The following is a 19012-nucleotide window of genomic DNA, read 5'->3' as shown; positions in this document are numbered from 1 at the left end:
ACCACCCATATCATCCGCGCGTCTATGGTCCAATGTGGGATCCAATGTTACGTACACAAGTTTCCCTCTGATGTGAAAATAACGCAAGCATTTATTGGTATTACAAAAACAAATTCAGCACATGGCCACCGCAGAGTGCAGTCACAGCTAACTGAAATAGGAGTAATAAATATAGTACCGTCAGCAAGCTAAAGGTTATCTCGTTTGACCTGGTTGGCTAACAGTTCTGCTCAATCGCAAATGAAAACCAGCAAACTAAGGGGCACATCTCAAACTGGTTGGCTAACAGTTCAACGGGCGCTACTCATTCAGAATGTAACATCAGTGTATTACTAGTTTGCTTTTATATGACATAAAACGGAACCTGAATGCTGCAACCCATTGTAGGGGCACATCTAGGTTCAGAGGAATCTGCACTGCATCAATGAACATAAACTAGAGGGCCGCCCTAAAAAGATAAAGGTAGATGTAAATCCCAGTACTGAGACTAATTCCTGAACTAATATAGGTATACATTTATGGGGCCAGTTTTGATGACGGGGTAGATATAGACCAAAAATAAAAGTATATTAAGGTAAACGAAGGGAGAACCACCTCCTGTATAGTTTCCAAAAGTTAATTAGAATCTTAGAAGCGTTACTCAACAACACATGATCTGCTAAGTGCTAATAGCCTACAGAATCGGAGAAGCAGTTTAGTCGCATTTGATGTTTCTGTAGATTCTCCTGACAAACAAAGTTGACCCCAGATAGCCGATAGCACCTAAATAAAAACAGTGTCAGGCATCAAATAACGGTCAAAAGAGACCAGATACTGATTTGAAACAGAATAACCACAGGTAAGTTTCAAAGCTCACCACAAAGTATGCCTAGCCCCAGACAGAACATCAACGTGTAGCCGAAGTAGAAGCTAGTCTGGAAAAAGCCTGACATCTTTGTCTTCACATGATAATAGTATATAGCGTATAGATATACATACAAGGCGGTTGATGCAGCCGAGAAGAACGATGTCCATTGCCAATGATAGTTCTCAGCATTCAACAAGAAATAAGTGCCCACAATAGTGACACATACTGTTACGATTAGGAGGATGACAAAGACTAGCAACATGAAGCCATAAACATAGTACACCTGCAAAGGGCAAAAGAAGCTGTCAACTATCCATCAATTCAAACAAAATGAAACTCAAATAGAAGTGCATAGACATATTTACTTCACAGCAAAGTTCACCAACATACTGCTCTTTTTACCTTGTAGTTCCAGAATGAAGTGAATACGAAGTACATCTCGATGAAAATGCTGCCGAAGGGAAGAAGCCCACCCATCAATGAGATAACAGAAGGTGTTAGGTACCACTTCTTCTCAGGAATAGGACGTGGGATTGTCTTCACACGGCATGGGTTATTGGGAGCACCACTCCAGTTTCGACCAACTACTGTTCCCAATAGCACCAGTGGGAAAGAGATAAAAGCCCAGAGGACAAATATGACAACCATTGTACCAAATGGTATAGCCGCTAATGAATGGTAGAAGATAGCAATGGTGTTCAACACTAATCCAATTGAAAAGCACAAGAATGGAAAAAGGGACGCGGTAAGGACCATAGACTTTATCCAGTTTTTGCCTGCCGAATCAAGGAATCCACAGTTAAGATAAAGAACAGAGGAACTGGTGACTCTCAAACTCAGGAATCAACTCAGGATAGCAGAATAACATAGGGAAATTCTACCGAGGAAATAAGAACAAAAACATGTGGAGGACCATACCGCCGTTCCTTGAGTAGAGGCCGCCACTAACATATCCAGAAATGAAAGATGTAAGCGCGTAGCACACGATAAAGGTTGTGATAATAGCTCCTCGTCTGACAAATAGAGTACAATGTATCAGTAAGGGGGGAAACACTAATGGAAACTCATACTAGCTGAATGCTCATTTTTTACATTAGAAAATGAAATATGTCTGGTCATCAGAACACAGTAAGGTTGTGATGTTTGCTCCTTCTCTGGCAAATAGAGCATAATATTTCAGTTGCGTGAAAAAGATAATGGAAACTGATACTAGCTAAACATTATTACAAAATCCAAGATCAGTTGTATATTCAGTTAGTTCACATGATTAAAGAAGTAAACTTTGTATCTTTACTGATTTTCATGTTCTCTAGGCTGAAATGGTAAATGTGCCTTTTCTTCTCACTTCAGAATTTCAGAAATTTTGAACACCATGCTATGGTATATAGAGTTGTGCATTCCCAGTAATAAGACCACTGCACAAGAAGTCTACAGAGCTACTTTAACAAATGTTATTGCTGGATAACGCAAACCTGGCAATTTTATCCAGGTCTCCTACCTTGGCAAGAAATGAATATTACAGATCTAAGATGTGTGTTAGGGAAGTGATCAGCACTCAACCCACATGGAGGAAAGGCAGGAAGAATAACTAAAAAATATTCATTTTCTTGCTTAATCCAACTATGTGCATAGGCTGCTTTATAGAGCAGGATCCTAACAACCAAATCTAAACAAGTCTTCTCTCTAGGGAAATCAATCTGGGGATCTTTGATTCAAAAGATTTTTGGAGAACTGTGAGATGGCATGAAATTACAATTCTCTCTTCATGCATTTTACAAATCAGAGAGCCCAATCTCCTATTCCTATTTAAAAACACAACTTATTTATCTTATTCTTAACTCGCTATCAGCCCTAGCTTGCTGCTGCCTTGCGCATTGGTAAATCTGCATACCAAAGATAACGGCATGTTTAATTTCTATACCATATCCAGATATCCCTAGTCTCCACCTTCGTGTGAATGCAGCGGATAAGACACTATATATGTTCATTCATTTATAATATGTAATCTTTGGCACATTGGGAAGTGTGTATGAACTGATTTACAGATAAACATATCCATGGATCCTAAACTACTTGCAACTATGTACCTGCTACATTCTGCAAAAGCACTGCAGAAAAAATTAGATGCAAAAGCTGGTCTTGAGCTTACCCAACATAAAGCATACCAACAATGGCAAGTACAATAACAAGCAGGATAAGAGCTGCCATCTGAGTGCCAATGCCAACAACAGCAGACAGAAACATTAGGTTGCGTGGAGGTCGAAATACATCTCCATGAACAAGCTTCCATCCAGATTCCTCACTAACATCCCTTTCCTGAAAGGAAATCATAGCTTAACACGCGGATCAAGTGAAATCGATGAGAATCATGGCAACTGATTCGTTGTGTGTATTCAAATATTTATGCCAGTCACAATCAAATGCCAGTGTGGGAATCAACCAGATTGATGTTTAACAGCAGTGGAACGCATCGATGCAGCTTATTAGCCATATATCATAATCCTATGCTTGTGGCTTCGCCAGGCTACAAAATTCACTGGCTCTGCACTGCTATTTTAACAGTTTAACTAATTATGTATTACTAGATATTTAACCCCTTGCATGGAAATGATGGATAGGCTCATCTTCTCAATACTCTTGTAATGTTATACTTCTGAGTTTTACAATACGAAAATGATATGATAAGACCCATGGTCAAACTATCACAAGAGGTCACGAGAGTGAAAAGAGACAAGTTATGTTACTGGAGTCCAGCAGGAGTACATGATTTAACAGAAATGCCAAGACTCGGTACTTACAAGTGACTCAAGATCATCATCTTCACGAGCATATTTTGCATAATCATTTCTCAGGGTTCTCATCAATATCATTGATACTAAACCAGTTAAGAAAATGACCATCATGAAAGAATTGAAGATGGAAAACCAATGAATCTGAAAATGAAAAGTTGGAAATCACTTTAGAATCAACATGACAGCGCTGAAAATGACACCACCAAAATCCTTCTCAAAATTCAAGACCGGCCACCAATGTGAACAAGAATTACCTGGTGTTCGAAGAACGGGTAGTCCAAGTAAACTTCAAAACGCCGTGCAAATGCCACATTTGTTTGCACCCACTTCACTGAATATGTCATGTCCAATTTTCTTCCAGCTTCAAGAAGCTTAGGTGACTCTTGAGTGAGATTGACATGAATTACCTACAAGGAAAATTAATTAACCAGTATATATAGGTTTCCGCTAATGTTTAAGATCAGTAGATCACAAATAAGTGCAGCACGTACCCTGTTACCGTTGTATTTAACAACAATATTCTTGTGTGTGTAAAGATAGTGCTTGTTTTCATTGTTTTTGTCAGTCTCCCCAACAAAACCTGCTCAGATGAAAACTCACTTGATTATCAAAATGATGCGAAGGCTAGAAAACTTTAAAGGAAGATGGGCCATTTCAGTTTAGAATTACCTACCCCACAATGGCAGATCATCTAGGTGGTTTCACAAGGCAGGCAAAGGAAGAAATTTGCATACAAAGAATGTCAGAACCAAAAGTCACATCCAAAGCAAGAAAAATATGAGCCAACATAGAACAATTAACCAAATACGGATCTTCATACCTATGAAAAGCTCAAACCAGTATGAGCTTTCAATGGCATCAGTAAATTGCTGAACCTTTTTAGCATCAAGTTCAATTGTGCAAATGGGGCCCTTGTCCACATTTTCTGAAACAAAAGAGATTAATCATCACTTAGTATGAAAGAACATGCATTTAAGCAATTCACAATCAAAAGTTAAAAGAACAAGGATGTGCAAACAAGATCAACATACTCAAAAACTGTATATCAATCTGACTATCAATCAGCTCATTTCCACCGAGAACTTCTCCGAGTCCACCCCATTTGTGTGCAGGGTTTTCAGCTGGTTGACAAAACGGAAGGCTGTAATAGTTGTATGTTTCCTGAGGATTATTGTACGGGCCAACCTTGTTTACCCAGAGCTTGACTGGTTCTGAAATTTTGTACTGCACACAGACATATAAGAAGCTGCAATACTTTAGTGATGGCAAAACATGTTCTCAGTATGATTGCATATCAGCATATAGAAGAAGAAAAAAAGATGCTTTCGACAATCGACACACTGGTCACCATAATGACAAAAAGACCCAAAAGAGGACATAGAAAAAACAGAGAAACTTTAAATTTTAAGATCCGTGGCTGACTTGTTCACTGTGAAGAGCACTTCACCATTCAAAAACATTTGAGAAAATTTAAATTCCATGGCTGACTTGTTGATTGTGAAGAGCACTTCACCTTTCAAAAACATTTGGGATTGTGGACCGGTTAAAGTATGACCAGAATGAAAATAAAAGAAACATCTTTCTCATGGCAAATTTTATGGCAGTATACGTCAACTCAAATATATTACTCAGAAATTTAAAGGCACCAAAAAAATTCCCTTCTTAGGGTCGAATAAATTATTCATGGGCTTAACTATTGCAATTAATTACCATGTGTCCAACATTTTTTGTCACTAATCAGCACATGATTACATATTTTGATATTGAGCAACATTACAGAGTAGACAAAACCTTAGCTGGAAAATAAGAGATAAACATTAAACCATGACCTCTGTTTGGTTCCAGGGTGGATTCCAAAATGTTGTCTCAGTATATTACTTGATAATTTTCATCTTGGAATAGTACCAGCAAACTTGCTCCACAACCACCCTCACACACAAAAAAAAAAATACTCCATAACTAAACTATCACATGATCCAGTGTACGCTGTGCAGCACAACATAATACAACCAAAGAGAGCCTTGGGATAGTGCTATTCAGTTTCGATGATATGCACCAGACTTATGCACCTATGACCTATGGCATGCCATCACATCTTACAAAGCCGCATGTCTATCTAAAATCTTATACAGGAGTCAACACCTAGCCTGACAAATTCACTGGACAATAACACGGTTAGAGCCATTTTCCCTGCCCAGAGTTATTTCGAAAGTCCATACCACCAAGGCTCCAAAACCTCTTTTGTCCTACTCTTGTAGGAAACAAGGTCAAGTAGCCTCTACGCCGCGAAGACTCTCCTCTCGCAAGTAGGGTACTACCAAAATCCCAGGCGTGAAACTCATCACATCACAGAACGACAGATCACGCCGCAACCTCGAACTCATCATGCAACACCCAGACAGCATTGACCGATAACAACGCACGGCTGCGTCCAGATCCGGCACGGCGTCTCGAGGGATCCCGACGACATGCGCATGGGAGGCTCGGATCTAGGGTATAGGGGCACGAGGGGCTATGGTGGTGGGACCGCGGTGCGCACCTTGTGGTCGGACTCGGAGGCGGACGCCAGGGGCTGCCGCGCGACAGCGAGGAGAGCGGCGAGGAGGAGGCCGCGGAGGAGGAGCATCTCGTCGGCGGCGGCGGCGGCCGCGAGATCTGGGGTGGAAGGTGGGCGCGAGTTGGGGGGTTTGCGTCGCCCTTCCGAGCCTACCTGCGCGGTTGGTCTCGTCTTCAGTCTTGCCCGGGCACGAGCTGCCTTCCCATAGGAACGAGAATTTGGGGGTACGGTTTTGCGGGGAGGTGCCTTGGGAATGCCGTATTTGTTGTTTTGTTTTTTTTTTGCATGGTAATACATGTCTCATTCATATCATAAAGAACAAAGTACAAATCACGTAAAAACCGACAAGACAAAACTGAAAAGATAGTAAAACATCTCTGAACTTGACACCAACGCTCGTCAACTGCTTCCGGCACCACCACGGTAGCCACCGAAGAAAAGAATGACGAATCACCACCTCACCCGAGCTCGACGCGGCTCCATCGCTGATATGCAGCTTTGCGGACCTCCAAAGTAGCTCACCAAAAGTGAAGCCCTTGTCGTTGAACGAATCAGACCGGGGCAACACCCCGGACACGCCATCGAACTCCAGATCTGGCACCCCACCACGACTAAGACGCCGAAGGAGGAAACCATACCTGCCATCCACAAACCACGAGCCCAGCAGATATTCCGTCTTCCAGATGTCGTCGATGCAGACCACAATCTGCATCCGCTCCTGGACTACCTCCCAAGCTCCGCGGCGACGCTGGAGCAAACGTCGTCGCAACGGCGGAGCCCGAGGACACAGGTCCACCACGAGGATGCCGCCGCCACACCATTCTTGCTTGAACAGACTGGTTTCCAAATCCATCCCCAACCATAGGACCGATGGCCTCGTCAGGGAAGGATCCGAAGATTCATTATTCAGCGCCGCCATCGTCATCACCGAAGCAAAAACGATGAACAACCTAAAAACCTAAACTACAAGGAAGAAAAATCGATCCACACGCGTAGATCCGGCGGCCCCCTCACCACCGACGACCGAGGTCGCCGGCGGAAGGGAGCCGCCGGAGAACAGCGTTGGGAGATTGGCCCTGGCGGCGGCTAGGGTTGCAGCCGCCAGGGACGAGAGAAAAATTGTCTAGTCAGTCTCCGAACCGACTATATGCCGCCCTTCCTATTTGTTGTTCTCTCTCCCATTTAATGAAATCGAAGTGTCTCATCTTTTTTCTTTCCCGAAACACATATACAGTGTATATGCGGCCCCTCACATACGAATGTACTCATCCATACGAATGTACGCGCGCACACAATTACCCCTATGAACAAGACTGAGACTGAGTAGGCGAATCTTGAGATTTATAAAGTCATCATAGACGTCTCATTATTGATGGACACGTTGCATACCACTAGAAGAATAAAGTCGTAAAATTCTTCATTTCCTTTCAAGTAACAAGAGGGCCATTATAAAATCCCATTGCTAGAGTCCAGACCAAAATGAAGCCTTCCCGTGCGTTTGGATTTTCAGCCGTTCGATTGGCTGTCCAAAACGATTCAGACCGTCGGATGTTCAGACGGAGCAATCTGGGTCATCGTATCGAATTGTGCGTCCTCCTATGTGCCACCGCCTGTTATTTCGGTGCCCCCTAATGGGCATTTTGGTCTTTTCACATGTACAGCCCTGCTCCCATTCCTCCCTCGCAGGAAACCTAGCCGCCGCCTTCTCCCACTCGTCATCCTCCAATCACGCCGCGCTCGCACTTCCCCTGCCGCGCAGCCACCGCCGCGCAGCCGTCACTCCCCCTCAAGGTCACGCCCCTCCCCTCCCCCTTCTACCCTCTCCTCCTCGCCGTTTTCTCTTGCCTCTCTCCTCTTTGTTGTTGTCTGCCCAAGATGCGGTCACCCCGCTCGCATCTCCCTCCCCTCCACACCCCACCAGCGCCCCGCGTCTCTCTCGCCGGAGCGGCTGGCAGAAGGCGGAGAGGACGACCGCCACCCACTACCACCGCCACCGGCGTCGCGGCAGGCGCCCACCGCGTTCCCCACGTCGCCGTCACCGCCGTAGTCCGATCCGAGGCAGGAGGCGGAGAGAACGACCGCCACCCACCACCACCATCACCGGCGCCGCGGCAGGCGCCCACCGCGTTCCCCACGCCGCCGTCGCCGCCGCAGTCCGGTCCGATCCGATTCGACCCGACCCACCGACCGACAGGCCGACTTGGCCACGCTGCTGCTCCTTCTCCTTCAACCTACTACTGCTGATCCCTGCCTCGCTGCTCCTCCTTCTCCTCTCAATGTTGTTGCTGCCCATCGGCTTACAACTGCTGCCTCTTCTCTCCTCCGTTCCCTATTGCTTCTCCTTCTCTGAACCTGAACCCTTGCTGCTCTCTCTCTGAATCTCCCTTCGCTGCTACTCTGCTTTCCTTGCTGCTCCTCCTCCTCAACGCCCCCTGTTGCCTCTGTTTCTTCTCTGAACCTGAACCCTTGCTCTCTCTCTCTCTCTCTAAATTTTCTATAAGCTGAGATGTGTAAAACTTTGTAATGTTCAGATTCTAAGAGTGTTTGTAACCTGTTATATGTTTAGTTGGTTCGTCGTGTGCTTTCGCATTGCATTGGTGCCGCTCGAACTTTGCTTGTGTCTGGACGCATGCGCGTCTGGGTCGTCGTGGGTACCGCGTACGACTGGGTCGTGTCGCAGCTCGATTTCGATTCTACTTTGTCGATCGCCATGGGCAAAACTCCCAAAATGGTTCGATTCACCAACCCGGGTTTGACCAAAATGTAGCTTGACCTGCCAGGTTTGGGGGAAAACTCGCAGCCTGATTTCGTCAATTCTGAATCCATATCATTGATCGGTTGTGACATTTTGAGAACTTGAGTCATGGGGTGTTTGTAAGTGATCGATGCTAGCGCGCTCCAATGGCATTGTTGTGTGGTGTTTGTAAGGGGCCGATGCTAGGGATTTCTATAGTGCGTTGCAATGGCACTAATTAACATGCGCATTGTCAATTCTGCCCGTAGTAGTAGAGGATGGGTGTGCTATCGCGGAAGGTCCTGCCGGCTTGCGGGGCCCTATGCTACTTCTGCCCTGGGCTCAGGGCACGGTCCAGGCAACCCGTTAAGCGGTACAAGAAGATCCTTGCCGAAATCTTCCCCAGAACACAGGTTGGGTCAACTTAGTCTTCCATGTTACCATGATGAGGCATTAGCCGATGTTCCGGAGCAATGTAAAAATAATCTTGTGCTTTTGCAATGTAGGACGAAGAACCAAATGATAGGAGGATCGGGAAGCTGTGCGAGTACGCCGCCAAGAACCCTCTTAGAGTGCCCAAGGTTCCCCCTCTTCTCTTCATAACCTAAAATGTTTACTCAATTGGTTTGGTGACTTGCGTGCATTCTAATGTGTGTTCATATTTGAGCATATCACAGTTTACTTGGAGCAAAGGATTTACAAGGAATTAAGAGCCGAGCAGCATGGTTTTGCAAAAGTGGTGATGCTGATATACCGCGGACTGCTGGTGTCTTGCAAAGGACAAATGTCAGTCTTACTTCCCAACTATCTTTTTGCTCATGTCACTAGATTCCATAAGATTATTTGTAGCAATGAACACCATCCTAGTGATATTTATTAGATGTGAATACAGTTTAATATTATATCTGAATGGCTAGAAACATGAAGGTGATTTGCTCAATGCAGGCCACTGCTTGCGAGTAGCTTACTAAGCATTGTACACACACTTCGTCCACTTCTCCTCCTCTCCTCACATTCCCCTCCACTCCCCTGACCTAGCCCCTCCTCTACACCGTCGTTACCGTCTGACTATCTGTATTAGTCACTATACCTAACCATCTACTATCACAGCTACAGTCTTACTATCTGTATTAGCCAAATTGTTCCAGGTCTTTCTAACTGTTTCATGGATATCTTCTATGAACTAGAGCACCCTGTTCTGCGCTCCGAGCAAGCGCCACCGATGCTACAATATATCAAAGGTACTCGTTTTTCAGATCTTTGGCTAAATATATTGGTCAACCATGGATCCAGTTTATCTGATTACTTTATTTTGTTCCGAGCTTACAAACTGACAGCCACAGATCTTCTTTCCTTTTGTATTTACTTGCATCTTTCTTTATACACCTCTTATTTTTCCAAGCACCAGCTGCAACTAGTTGACTGATACAGATGCCGAACATCTTTGATTTTCTTTATTTTCCACGCAGTTCTAAAATTGTGAGCATTCATATAGAGTCCAGACCAAAATGAAGCCTTCCCGTGCGTTTGGATTTTCAGCCGTTGGATTGGCTGTCCAAAACGATCCAGACCGTCGGATGTTCAGACGGAGCAATCTGGGTCGTCGGATCGAATTGTGCATCCTCTGGTGTGCCACCGCCTGTTATTTCGGTGCCCCCCATTGGGCATTTTGGTCATTTCACGTGTACAACCCTGCTCCCATTCCTCCCTCGCAGGAAACCTAGCCGTCGCCCTCTCCCACTCGTCCTCCTCCCATCATACCGCGCTCGCACTTCCCTGCCGAACAGTCGCCGCCGCGCAGCCGCCACTCCCCCTTGAGGTCACGCCCCTCCCCTCCCCCTCCTACCCTCTCCTCCTCGCCGTTTTCTCCTGCCTCTCTCCTCTTTGTTGTTGTCTGCCCAAGATGCGGTCACCCCACCCGCATCTCCCTCCCCTCCACACCCCACCCGCGCCCGCGTCTCTCTCACCGGAGCGGTTGGCAGAAGGCGGAGAGGACGACCGCCACCCACCACCACCGCCACCGGCTCCGCGGCAGGCGCCCACCGCGTTCCCCACGTCGCTGTCGCCGCCATAGTCTAATCCGAGGCAGGAGGCGGAGAGGATGACCGCCACCCACCACCACCATCACCGGCGCCGCGGCAGGCGCCCACCGTGTTCCCCACACCGCCATCGCCGCCGCAGTCCGGTCCGATCCGATCCGACCCGACCCACCGACCGACAGGCCGACTTGGCCACGCTGCTTCTTCTTCTCCTTCAACCTACTGCTGTTGATCCCTACCTCGCTGCTCCTCCTTCTCTTCTCAATGCTGCTGCTGCTCATCGGCTTACAACTACTGCCTCTTCTCTCCTCCGTTCCCTACTGCTTCTCCTTCTCTGAACCTGAACCCTTGCTGCTCTCTCTCTGAATCTCCCTTCGCTGCTACTCTGCTTTCCTCGCTGCTCCTCCTCCTCAACGCCCCCTGCTGCCTCTGTTTCTTCTCTGAACTTGAACCCTTGATCTCTCTCTCTCTCTCTCTCTCTCTCTCTCTCTCTCTCTCTCTCTGAATTTTCTATAAGCTGAGATGTGTAAAACTTTGTAATGTTCAGATTCTAAGAGTGCTTGTAACCTGCTATATGTTTAGTTGGTTCGACGTGTGCTTCCGCATTGCATTGGTGTCGCTCGAACCCTGCTTGTGTCTGGACGCATGCGCGTCTGGGTCGTCGTGGGTACCGCGTACGACCGGGTCGTGTCGCAGCTCGATTTCGATTCTGCTTTGCCGATCGCCATGGGCTAAACTCCCAAAATGATTCGATTCACCAACCCGGGTTTGACCAAAATGTAGCTTGACCTGCCAGGTTTGGGGGAAAACTCGCAGCCTGATTTCGTCAATTCTGAATCCATATCATTGATCGGCTGTGACATTGTGAGAACTTGAGTCATGGGGTGTTTGTAAGTGATCGATGCTAGCGTGCTCCAATGGCATTGTTGTGTGGTGTTTGTAAGGGGCCGATGCTAGGGATTTCTATAGTGCGTTGCAATGGCACTAATTAACATGCGCATTATCAATTCTGCCCGTAGTAGTAGAGGATGGGTGTGCTATCGCGGAAGGTCCTACCGACTTGCGGGGCCCTGTGCTACTTCTGCCCTGGGCTCAGGGCACGTTCCAGGCAACCCGTTAAGCGGTACAAGAAGATCCTTGCCGAAATCTTCCCCAAAACACAGGTTGGGTCAACTTAGTCTTTCATGTTACCATGATGAGGCATTAGCCGATGTTCCGGATCAATTAAAAATAATCTTCTGCTTTTGCGATGTAGGACGAAGAACCAAATGATAGGAGGATCGGGAAGCTGTGCGAGTACGCCGCCAAGAACCCTCTTAGAGTGCCCAAGGTTCCCCCTCTTCTCTTCAGAACCTGAAATGTTTACTCAATTGGTTTGGTAACTTGCGTGCATTCTAATGTGTGTTCATATTTGAGCAGATCACAGTTTACTTGGAGCAAAGGATTTACAAGGAATTAAGAGCCGAGCAGTATGGTTTTGCAGAAGTGGTGATGCTGATATACCGCGGACTGCTGGTGTCTTACAAAGGACAAATGTCAGTCTTACTTCCCAACTATCTTTTTGCTCATGTCACTAATTCCATAAGATTATTTGTAGCAATGAACACCATCCTAGTGATATTTATTAGATGTGAATACAGTTTAATATTATATCTGAATGGCTAGAAACATGAAGGTGATTTGCTCAATGCAGGCCACTGCTTGCGAGTAGCTTACTAAGCATTGTACACACACTTCGTCCACCTCTCCTCCTCTCCTCACATTCCCCTCCACTCCCCTGACCTAGCCCCTCCTCTACGCCGCCGTTACCATCTTACTATCTGTATTAGTCACTATACCTATCCATCTACTATCACAGTTACCGTCTTACTATCTGTATTAGCCAAATTGTTCCACGTCTTTCTAACTGTTTCATGGACATCTTCTATGAACTAGAGCACACTGTTCTGCGCTCCGAGCAAGCGGCACTGATGCTACAATATATCAAAGGTACTGGTTTTTCATATCTTTGGCTACATATATTGGTCAACCATGGATCCAGCTTATCTTATTACTTTATTTTGTTCCGAGCTTACAAATTGATAGCCACGGATCTTCTTTCCTTTTGCATTTACTTGCATCTTTCTTTATACACCTCTTCTTTTTCCAAGCATCAGCTGCAAATAGTTGACTGATACAGATGCTGAACATCTTTCATTTTCTTTATTTTCCACGCAGTTCTGAAATTGTGAGCATTCATATAGAGTCCAGACCAAAATGAAGCCTTCCCGTGCGTTTGGATTTTCAGCCGTTGGATTGGCTGTCCAAAACGATCCAGACCGTCGGATGTTCAGACGGAGCAATCTGGGTCGTCGGATCGAATTGTGCGTCCTCTGGTGTGCCACCGCCTGTTATTTCGGTGCCCTCCAATGGGCATTTTGGTCTTTTCACGTGTACAGCCCTGCTCCCATTCCTCCCTCGCAGGAAACCTAGCCGCCGCCCTCTTCCACTCGTCCTCCTCCCATCACGCCGCGCTCGCACTTCCCCTGCCGCACAACCGCCGCCGCGCAGCCACCACTCCCCCTCAAGGTCACGCCCCTCCCCTCCCCCTCCTACCCTCTCCTCCTCGCTGTTTTCTCCTGCCTCTCTCCTCTTTGTTGTTGTCTGCCCAAGATGCGGTCACCCCGCCCGCTTCTCCCTCCCCTCCACACCCCACCCGCGCCCCGTGTCTCTCTCGTCGGAGCGGCTGGCAGAAGGCGGAGAGGACGACCGCCACCCACCACCACCGCCACCGGCGCCGCGGCAGGCGCCCACCGCATTCCCCACGTCGCCGTTGCCGCCGCAGTCCGATCCGAGGCAGGAGGCGGAGAGGACGACCGCCACCCACCACCACCATCACCGGTGCCGCGGCAGGCACCCACCACGTTCCCCACACTGCCGTCGCTGCCGCAGTCCGGTCCGATCCGATCCAACCCGACCCACCGACTGACAGGCCGTCTTGGCCACGCTGGTGCTCCTTCTCCTTCAACCTACTGCTGCTGATCCCTGCCTCGCTGCTCCTCCTTCTCCTCTCAACGCTGCTGCTGCTCATCGGCTTACAACTGCTGCCTCTTCTCTCCTCCGTTCCCTAGTGCTTCTCCTTCTCTGAACTTGAACCCTTGCTGCTCTGTCTCTGAATCTCCCTTTGCTGCTACTCTGCTTTCCTTGCTGCTCCTCCTCCTCAATGCCCCCTGCTGCCTCTGTTTCTTCTCTGAACCTGAACCCTTGCTCTCTCTCTCTCTCTGAAATTTCTAGAAGCTGAGATGTGTAAAACTTTGTAATGTTCAGATTCTAAGAGTGCTTGTAACCTGCTATATGTTTAGTTGGTTCGCCGTGTGCTTCCGCATTGCATTGGTGCCGCTCGAACCCTGCTTGTGTCTGGACGCATGCACGTCTGGGTCATCGTGGGTACCGCGAACGACCGGGTCGTGTCGCAGCTCGATTTCGATTCTGCTTTGGCGATCGCCATGGGAAAAACTCCCAAAATGATTCGATTCACCAACCCGGGTTTGACCAAAATGTAGCTTGACCTGCCAGGTTTGGGGGAAAACTCGCACTCTGATTTCGTCAATTCTGAATCCATACCATTGATCGGCTGTGACATTGTGAGAACTTGAGTCATGGGGTGTTTGTAAGTGATCGATGCTAGCGCGCTCCAATGGCATTGTTGTGTGGTGTTTGTAAGGGGCCGATGCTAGGGATTTCTATAGTGCGTTGCAATGGCACTAATTAACATGTGCATTGTCAATTCTGCCCGTAGTAGTAGAGGATGGGTGTGCTATCGCGGAAGGTCCTGCCGACTTGCGGGGCCCTGTGCTACTTCTACCCTGGGCTCAGGGCACGGTCCAGGCAACCCGTTAAGCGGTACAAGAAGATCCTTGCCGAAATCTTCCCCAGAACACAGGTTGGGTCAACTTAGTCTTTCATGTTACCATGATGAGGCATTAGCCGATGTTCCGGATCAATGTAAAAATAATCTTGTGCTTTTGCGATGTAGGACGAAGAACCAAATGATAGGAGGATCGGGAAGCTGTGCGAGTACGCCGCCAAGAACCCTCTTAGAGTGCCCAAGGTTCCCCCTCTTCTCTTCAGAACCTGAAATGTTTACTCAATTGGTTTGGTAACTTGCGTGCATTCTAATGTGTGTTCATATTTGAGCAGATCACAGTTTACTTGGAGCAAAGGATTTACAAGGAATTAAGAGCCGAGCAGTATGGTTTTGCAAAAGTGGTGATGCTGATACACCGCGGACTGCTGGTGTCTTGCAAAGGACAAATGTCAGTCTTACTTCCCAACTATCTTTTTGCTCATGTCACTAGATTCCATAAGATTATTTGTAGCAATGAACACCATCCTAGTGATATTTATTAGATGTGAATACAGTTTAATATTATATCTGAATGGCTAGAAACATGAAGGTGATTTGCTCAATGCAGGCCACTGCTTGCGAGTAGCTTACTAAGCATTGTACACACACTTCGTCCACTTCTCCTCCTCTCCTCACATTCCCCTCCACTCCCCTGACCTAGCCCCTCCTCTACGCCGCCGTTAATGTCTTACTATCTGTATTAGTCACTATACCTATCCATCTACTATCACAGTTACCGTCTTACTATCTGTATTAGCCAAATTGTTCCAGGTCTTTCTAACTATTTCATGGATATCTTCTATGAACTAGAGCACACTGTTCTGCGCTCCGAGCAAGCGCCACTGATGCTACAATATATCAAAGGTACTAGTTTTCCAGATCTTTGGCTACATATATTGATCAACCATGGATCTAGTTTATCTGTTTACTTTATTTTGTTCCGAGCTTACAAACTGATAGCTTTCCTTTTGCATTTACTTGCATCTTTATTTATACACCTCTTCTTTTTCCAAGCATCAGCTGCAAATAGTTGACTGATACAGATGCTGAACATCTTTCATTTTCTTTATTTTCCATGCAGTTCTGAAATTGTGAGCATTCATATACAGTCTTTGGATCAAACAACAAAGGCAGCACACATAATTACAAGGTAATAGAAAGTTCTTGGCCTTTTCTTTCTCTGTTCCTTTCTTCTTTGTGACAATATCATCCGTTTCATGATCCTAACTTGACCAAAATATACTGTACTAATGAACATATAGCCCTAAAAGCGCTATAGATATACTTCGACAAATTTTCTCATACATATCCTATGAGTGCTTTCAGCACATTTTGGAGTCCTGTCAAATATTTCTGCAGGGGCTGGTTCCCAAGGGGCAGGATTGCAGTCCTTCAGATCTGCTGGGAAGAAGGTGGGTAAGCTCCTCTTGCTCCTGTACCCCTCTACTGTGAGAATCTATATATGTCACTTGCCTAGCTTGATTTAGTTTCCAACAGTAGATATTTCTGCAGATTGTTTATGTATTATGCATCTGTGGATTATGATACGAAGTCGATGCTTGTGTTTGATAGGCGTGATTCCTTACTCTAATTATTTGGCGTTTATCCTTCTTTTAGAGTTCTATGTTAGTTTTGCCAATGCAGAATTATGCAATCTTGGTTCAGTTTTACCAATGCAGGGTTATGGTTGTGTTAGATCAAAATTTACATTGACTGCATTACACTGTAATGTCTTTTGGTTAGACTGGCATGTAGAACAAACTATATGCTGGCCATCAGCATGTTTTAGCCTCTTAGGCATATATTAGATAAGTATATTTTGGAAATGATTGATGTTTTATGAACATCGAGAAAAGTAATGGTTTGTGTTATGGACTTACTGTGAATGATCATAGAAATTATGTTGGATCTGTTTCCTATGTGCGTAGTTTCTTGTCCAACCTTGGATGGGCAGAATGAATAACATGTGAATTCTTCCACTAGGTGATCTTAATAGCCAAAATATATGAAGGCTAATTTTGTCGGCCAATAAAGATAATAGCAAATTCTGATGCACCAAATACTTAAAGTAATTTATTTTTGTTCCTATTTACTACTACTGATTTGTTTCCGGTAAACCCCCTAGGTTATAGCTTAGTGTAAGTAATATAATCTAATGGGATGGAGTACTATCTAATTCTTTTTCATATCACATTATTGCCACTTTGTGTTTGGATGTGTGCATTTTGTTGCCATGGTCCAACATTCTTACAAAAATAGTAATTAGCGTTCTATATTTCTCTTTTAATCTGAAACTTGTGCCAGATGCTTCATGTTGGTGAATATAATGGACTATGTATGGTGAATTTGGTAGCTTTCGGAATGGGCCTTACTCTCTGGTTTTTCCTTCCACGACAACATGGTGTACGAGTCGGCATGAGCTGTGTAAGGTACTGATGATCTCTGATGTGAGATACTCATGTGATTATAATGTCGCTGCCTCCCTTTGCAAGCATACCAATGTGCGTTGATCAACTGGAAGTCAAGGTTCTGGTCAATTGATTTATATCTCGAATTTCCTTCTATTTTCCTTCGTGCTCATCTATCCCGCGAGTTATTGTACATGCACCCCCATTATTATGCTAAAGGAAAAACATGTGAATGATTTTGTAAGAGTTCGGAGTACTATGAGCATTTCTAAAGATTCACACCACATCGACTTCTGGAGCAGGCATTCACCTTAATGCAGGGGACATATGGTCGGTAACAATCTTCTCATGTTTAATTAGCCTTTGTTGCTCCATTTTAAATATCGTCCTGCATGGAAGTGTTTTGTTCCTTTCTTCTTGCTGAGTACTTCATGGCCTGGTTGTGTTTGACCCCTTTGTGGTGCTGACTGGTGTGCCGTCCCGGTCAGAGCCAACATGAAGAGAGAGGTGGGGAGGACTTGTGTATATGATTAGGGGGTCATGGATTTGTGTAGCTAGCTACCATGGCTAATCTTGTGTCTGATGCACATATTTATTTTTATGGTTTGCTTCCTGGTGTTCTAATTTGAGATTTCCTGCCTTACTTTTGGCAGTACCTCCATCAAAACTAGGAAGACATTTTTTGGTGTTCTAATTTGAGATTTCCTGCCTTACTTTTGGCAGTACCTCCATCAAAACTAGGAAGACATTTTTTAGTAATGTTGTGCTTCTTGTACCATACTTGTGGTTATATTTTTTTGGATTGCAAAATTTTATTTGTTTCCATTCTAGGTTCACTCATCTCTTTAGAATTCTATCAACAGATTTTTCAGAGAACACCTCGACGAGCAAGATCTTCAGACAGAGCTATCCAATACACTACTATCGCCATATGACATAGAAAAATTATATATATCGGTTCTCTTAGGCTACCGTTAGGACTTGCTTTTGGTATATCATGTGACATTTTCTATGACATCCTCAAAGTGATGTAATTAACCAAACCATTGTTGTTATTAGTGCTTAGTTCCTCCTATATCTTTCTTTGAGAAATTCAAACAATGGAATCAGTCGTCTATATTTCCTTCCATCTGTGGAATACATATTGTATAACCAGTAATGGACTAGGTGGGTGCTGCCATCGTGCTTTGCTATTTGTGTAATAGCCTGAATAAAAAATGAATCATGTTCTACCAAGTTGGATATAACTCTCACTGCATTGTAAACAAGTTATTGTGGGCTGCTATTCTTCTTTGCTTTTGGTATAATGTTCTATACGTCTGCACTTTTCCCTTTCATCATGTCAACCTATTGAATTTGAAGTGTGGCCTACTGTGTCAGGTTGTATGTAACCGCACCCGGCAGGGGTGCGGGGTGCGGCAAGCCGTACTTCCCATCTAGTTAAAAAGAGAGGGAACTCCCGGAGAGGAAGCCCTTCGATCAATCAGGGGAAGGTTCCATATATAAATTAATAAAGGTGCGAGCACCCATGCCAAGTATAGGACTTGAACCGGGTGAACACGTTCCATCAAAAGGAACTTAACGAACTCCACTTTTCTCAGTTTGTGAAGTGTCTCATCTCTCATATGGCGGAAAACTTTGAAGGAAGAAAAGCTTTTGACGGTATGTTAGCTTTAGGTTACAATTTTAATGTATCCTTTACTCTATGACCTTTATTGGTGAGATGGACCTAATGGTGGGTGCTTCCTC

General features: G+C 45.4%; 2 protein-coding genes across 17 annotated transcripts; one reads left to right on the top strand and one right to left on the bottom strand.

Moving 5' to 3' along the window:
* Positions 1–548: 548 nt before the first annotated feature.
* Positions 549–6423, bottom strand: LOC123091296 (transmembrane 9 superfamily member 1). Its single transcript, XM_044512771.1, has 12 exons — positions 6179–6423; positions 4671–4863; positions 4460–4564; positions 4313–4330; positions 4131–4219; positions 3894–4046; positions 3646–3780; positions 2997–3163; positions 1766–1860; positions 1250–1623; positions 857–1130; positions 549–762 (listed from the first exon to the last, which is right to left on the bottom strand). The coding sequence occupies exons 1-12, from the start codon at positions 6263–6265 to the stop codon at positions 695–697; spliced, it is 1758 nt and encodes a 585-aa protein (XP_044368706.1). The 5' UTR covers positions 6266–6423; the 3' UTR covers positions 549–694.
* Positions 6424–9661: 3238 nt separating this feature from the next.
* On the top strand, positions 9662–18510 carry LOC123091294 (protein SEMI-ROLLED LEAF 2). Of its 16 annotated transcripts, XM_044512762.1 has the most exons (9): positions 12982–13537; positions 14748–14891; positions 14985–15059; positions 15149–15264; positions 15666–15719; positions 15937–16005; positions 16182–16267; positions 17209–17284; positions 18127–18510. In XM_044512762.1, the coding sequence occupies exons 2-9, from the start codon at positions 14757–14759 to the stop codon at positions 18239–18241; spliced, it is 726 nt and encodes a 241-aa protein (XP_044368697.1). In that variant the 5' UTR covers positions 12982–13537; positions 14748–14756; the 3' UTR covers positions 18242–18510. The 16 variants fall into 16 exon arrangements, 10 of the variants coding, with proteins under 10 accessions (XP_044368697.1, XP_044368696.1, XP_044368700.1 ...); XM_044512761.1 differs by having other exon boundaries at positions 12986–14891; XM_044512765.1 differs by having other exon boundaries at positions 12986–14891; positions 16182–16271.
* The last annotated feature ends 502 nt before the right edge of the window (positions 18511–19012 follow it).

Source organism: Triticum aestivum, chromosome 4B, assembly GCF_018294505.1.
Source record: "Triticum aestivum cultivar Chinese Spring chromosome 4B, IWGSC CS RefSeq v2.1, whole genome shotgun sequence".
Classification (NCBI taxonomy): domain Eukaryota; kingdom Viridiplantae; phylum Streptophyta; class Magnoliopsida; order Poales; family Poaceae; genus Triticum; species Triticum aestivum.
The sequence above is the reverse complement of the archived record's forward strand: the minus strand, read 5'-3'. Positions and strand labels throughout refer to the sequence as shown.

Coding starts and splice junctions, on each gene's coding strand:
- LOC123091296 (XM_044512771.1), bottom strand. CDS start 6,265: ATGCTCCTCCTCCGCGGCCTCCTCCTCGCCGCTCTCCTCGCTGTCGCG. Junction 3,164..3,645: donor ATGATGATCTTGAGTCACTT/GTAAGTACCGAG, acceptor ATTTCCTTTCAG/GAAAGGGATGTTAGTGAGGA. Junction 1,624..1,765: donor CCTCTACTCAAGGAACGGCG/GTATGGTCCTCC, acceptor TTGATTCGGCAG/GCAAAAACTGGATAAAGTCT.
- LOC123091294 (XM_044512762.1), top strand. CDS start 14,757: ATGGGTGTGCTATCGCGGAAGGTCCTGCCGACTTGCGGGGCCCTGTGC. Junction 15,265..15,665: donor GTGTCTTGCAAAGGACAAAT/GTCAGTCTTACT, acceptor TCTATGAACTAG/AGCACACTGTTCTGCGCTCC. Junction 15,720..15,936: donor GATGCTACAATATATCAAAG/GTACTAGTTTTC, acceptor TTTTCCATGCAG/TTCTGAAATTGTGAGCATTC.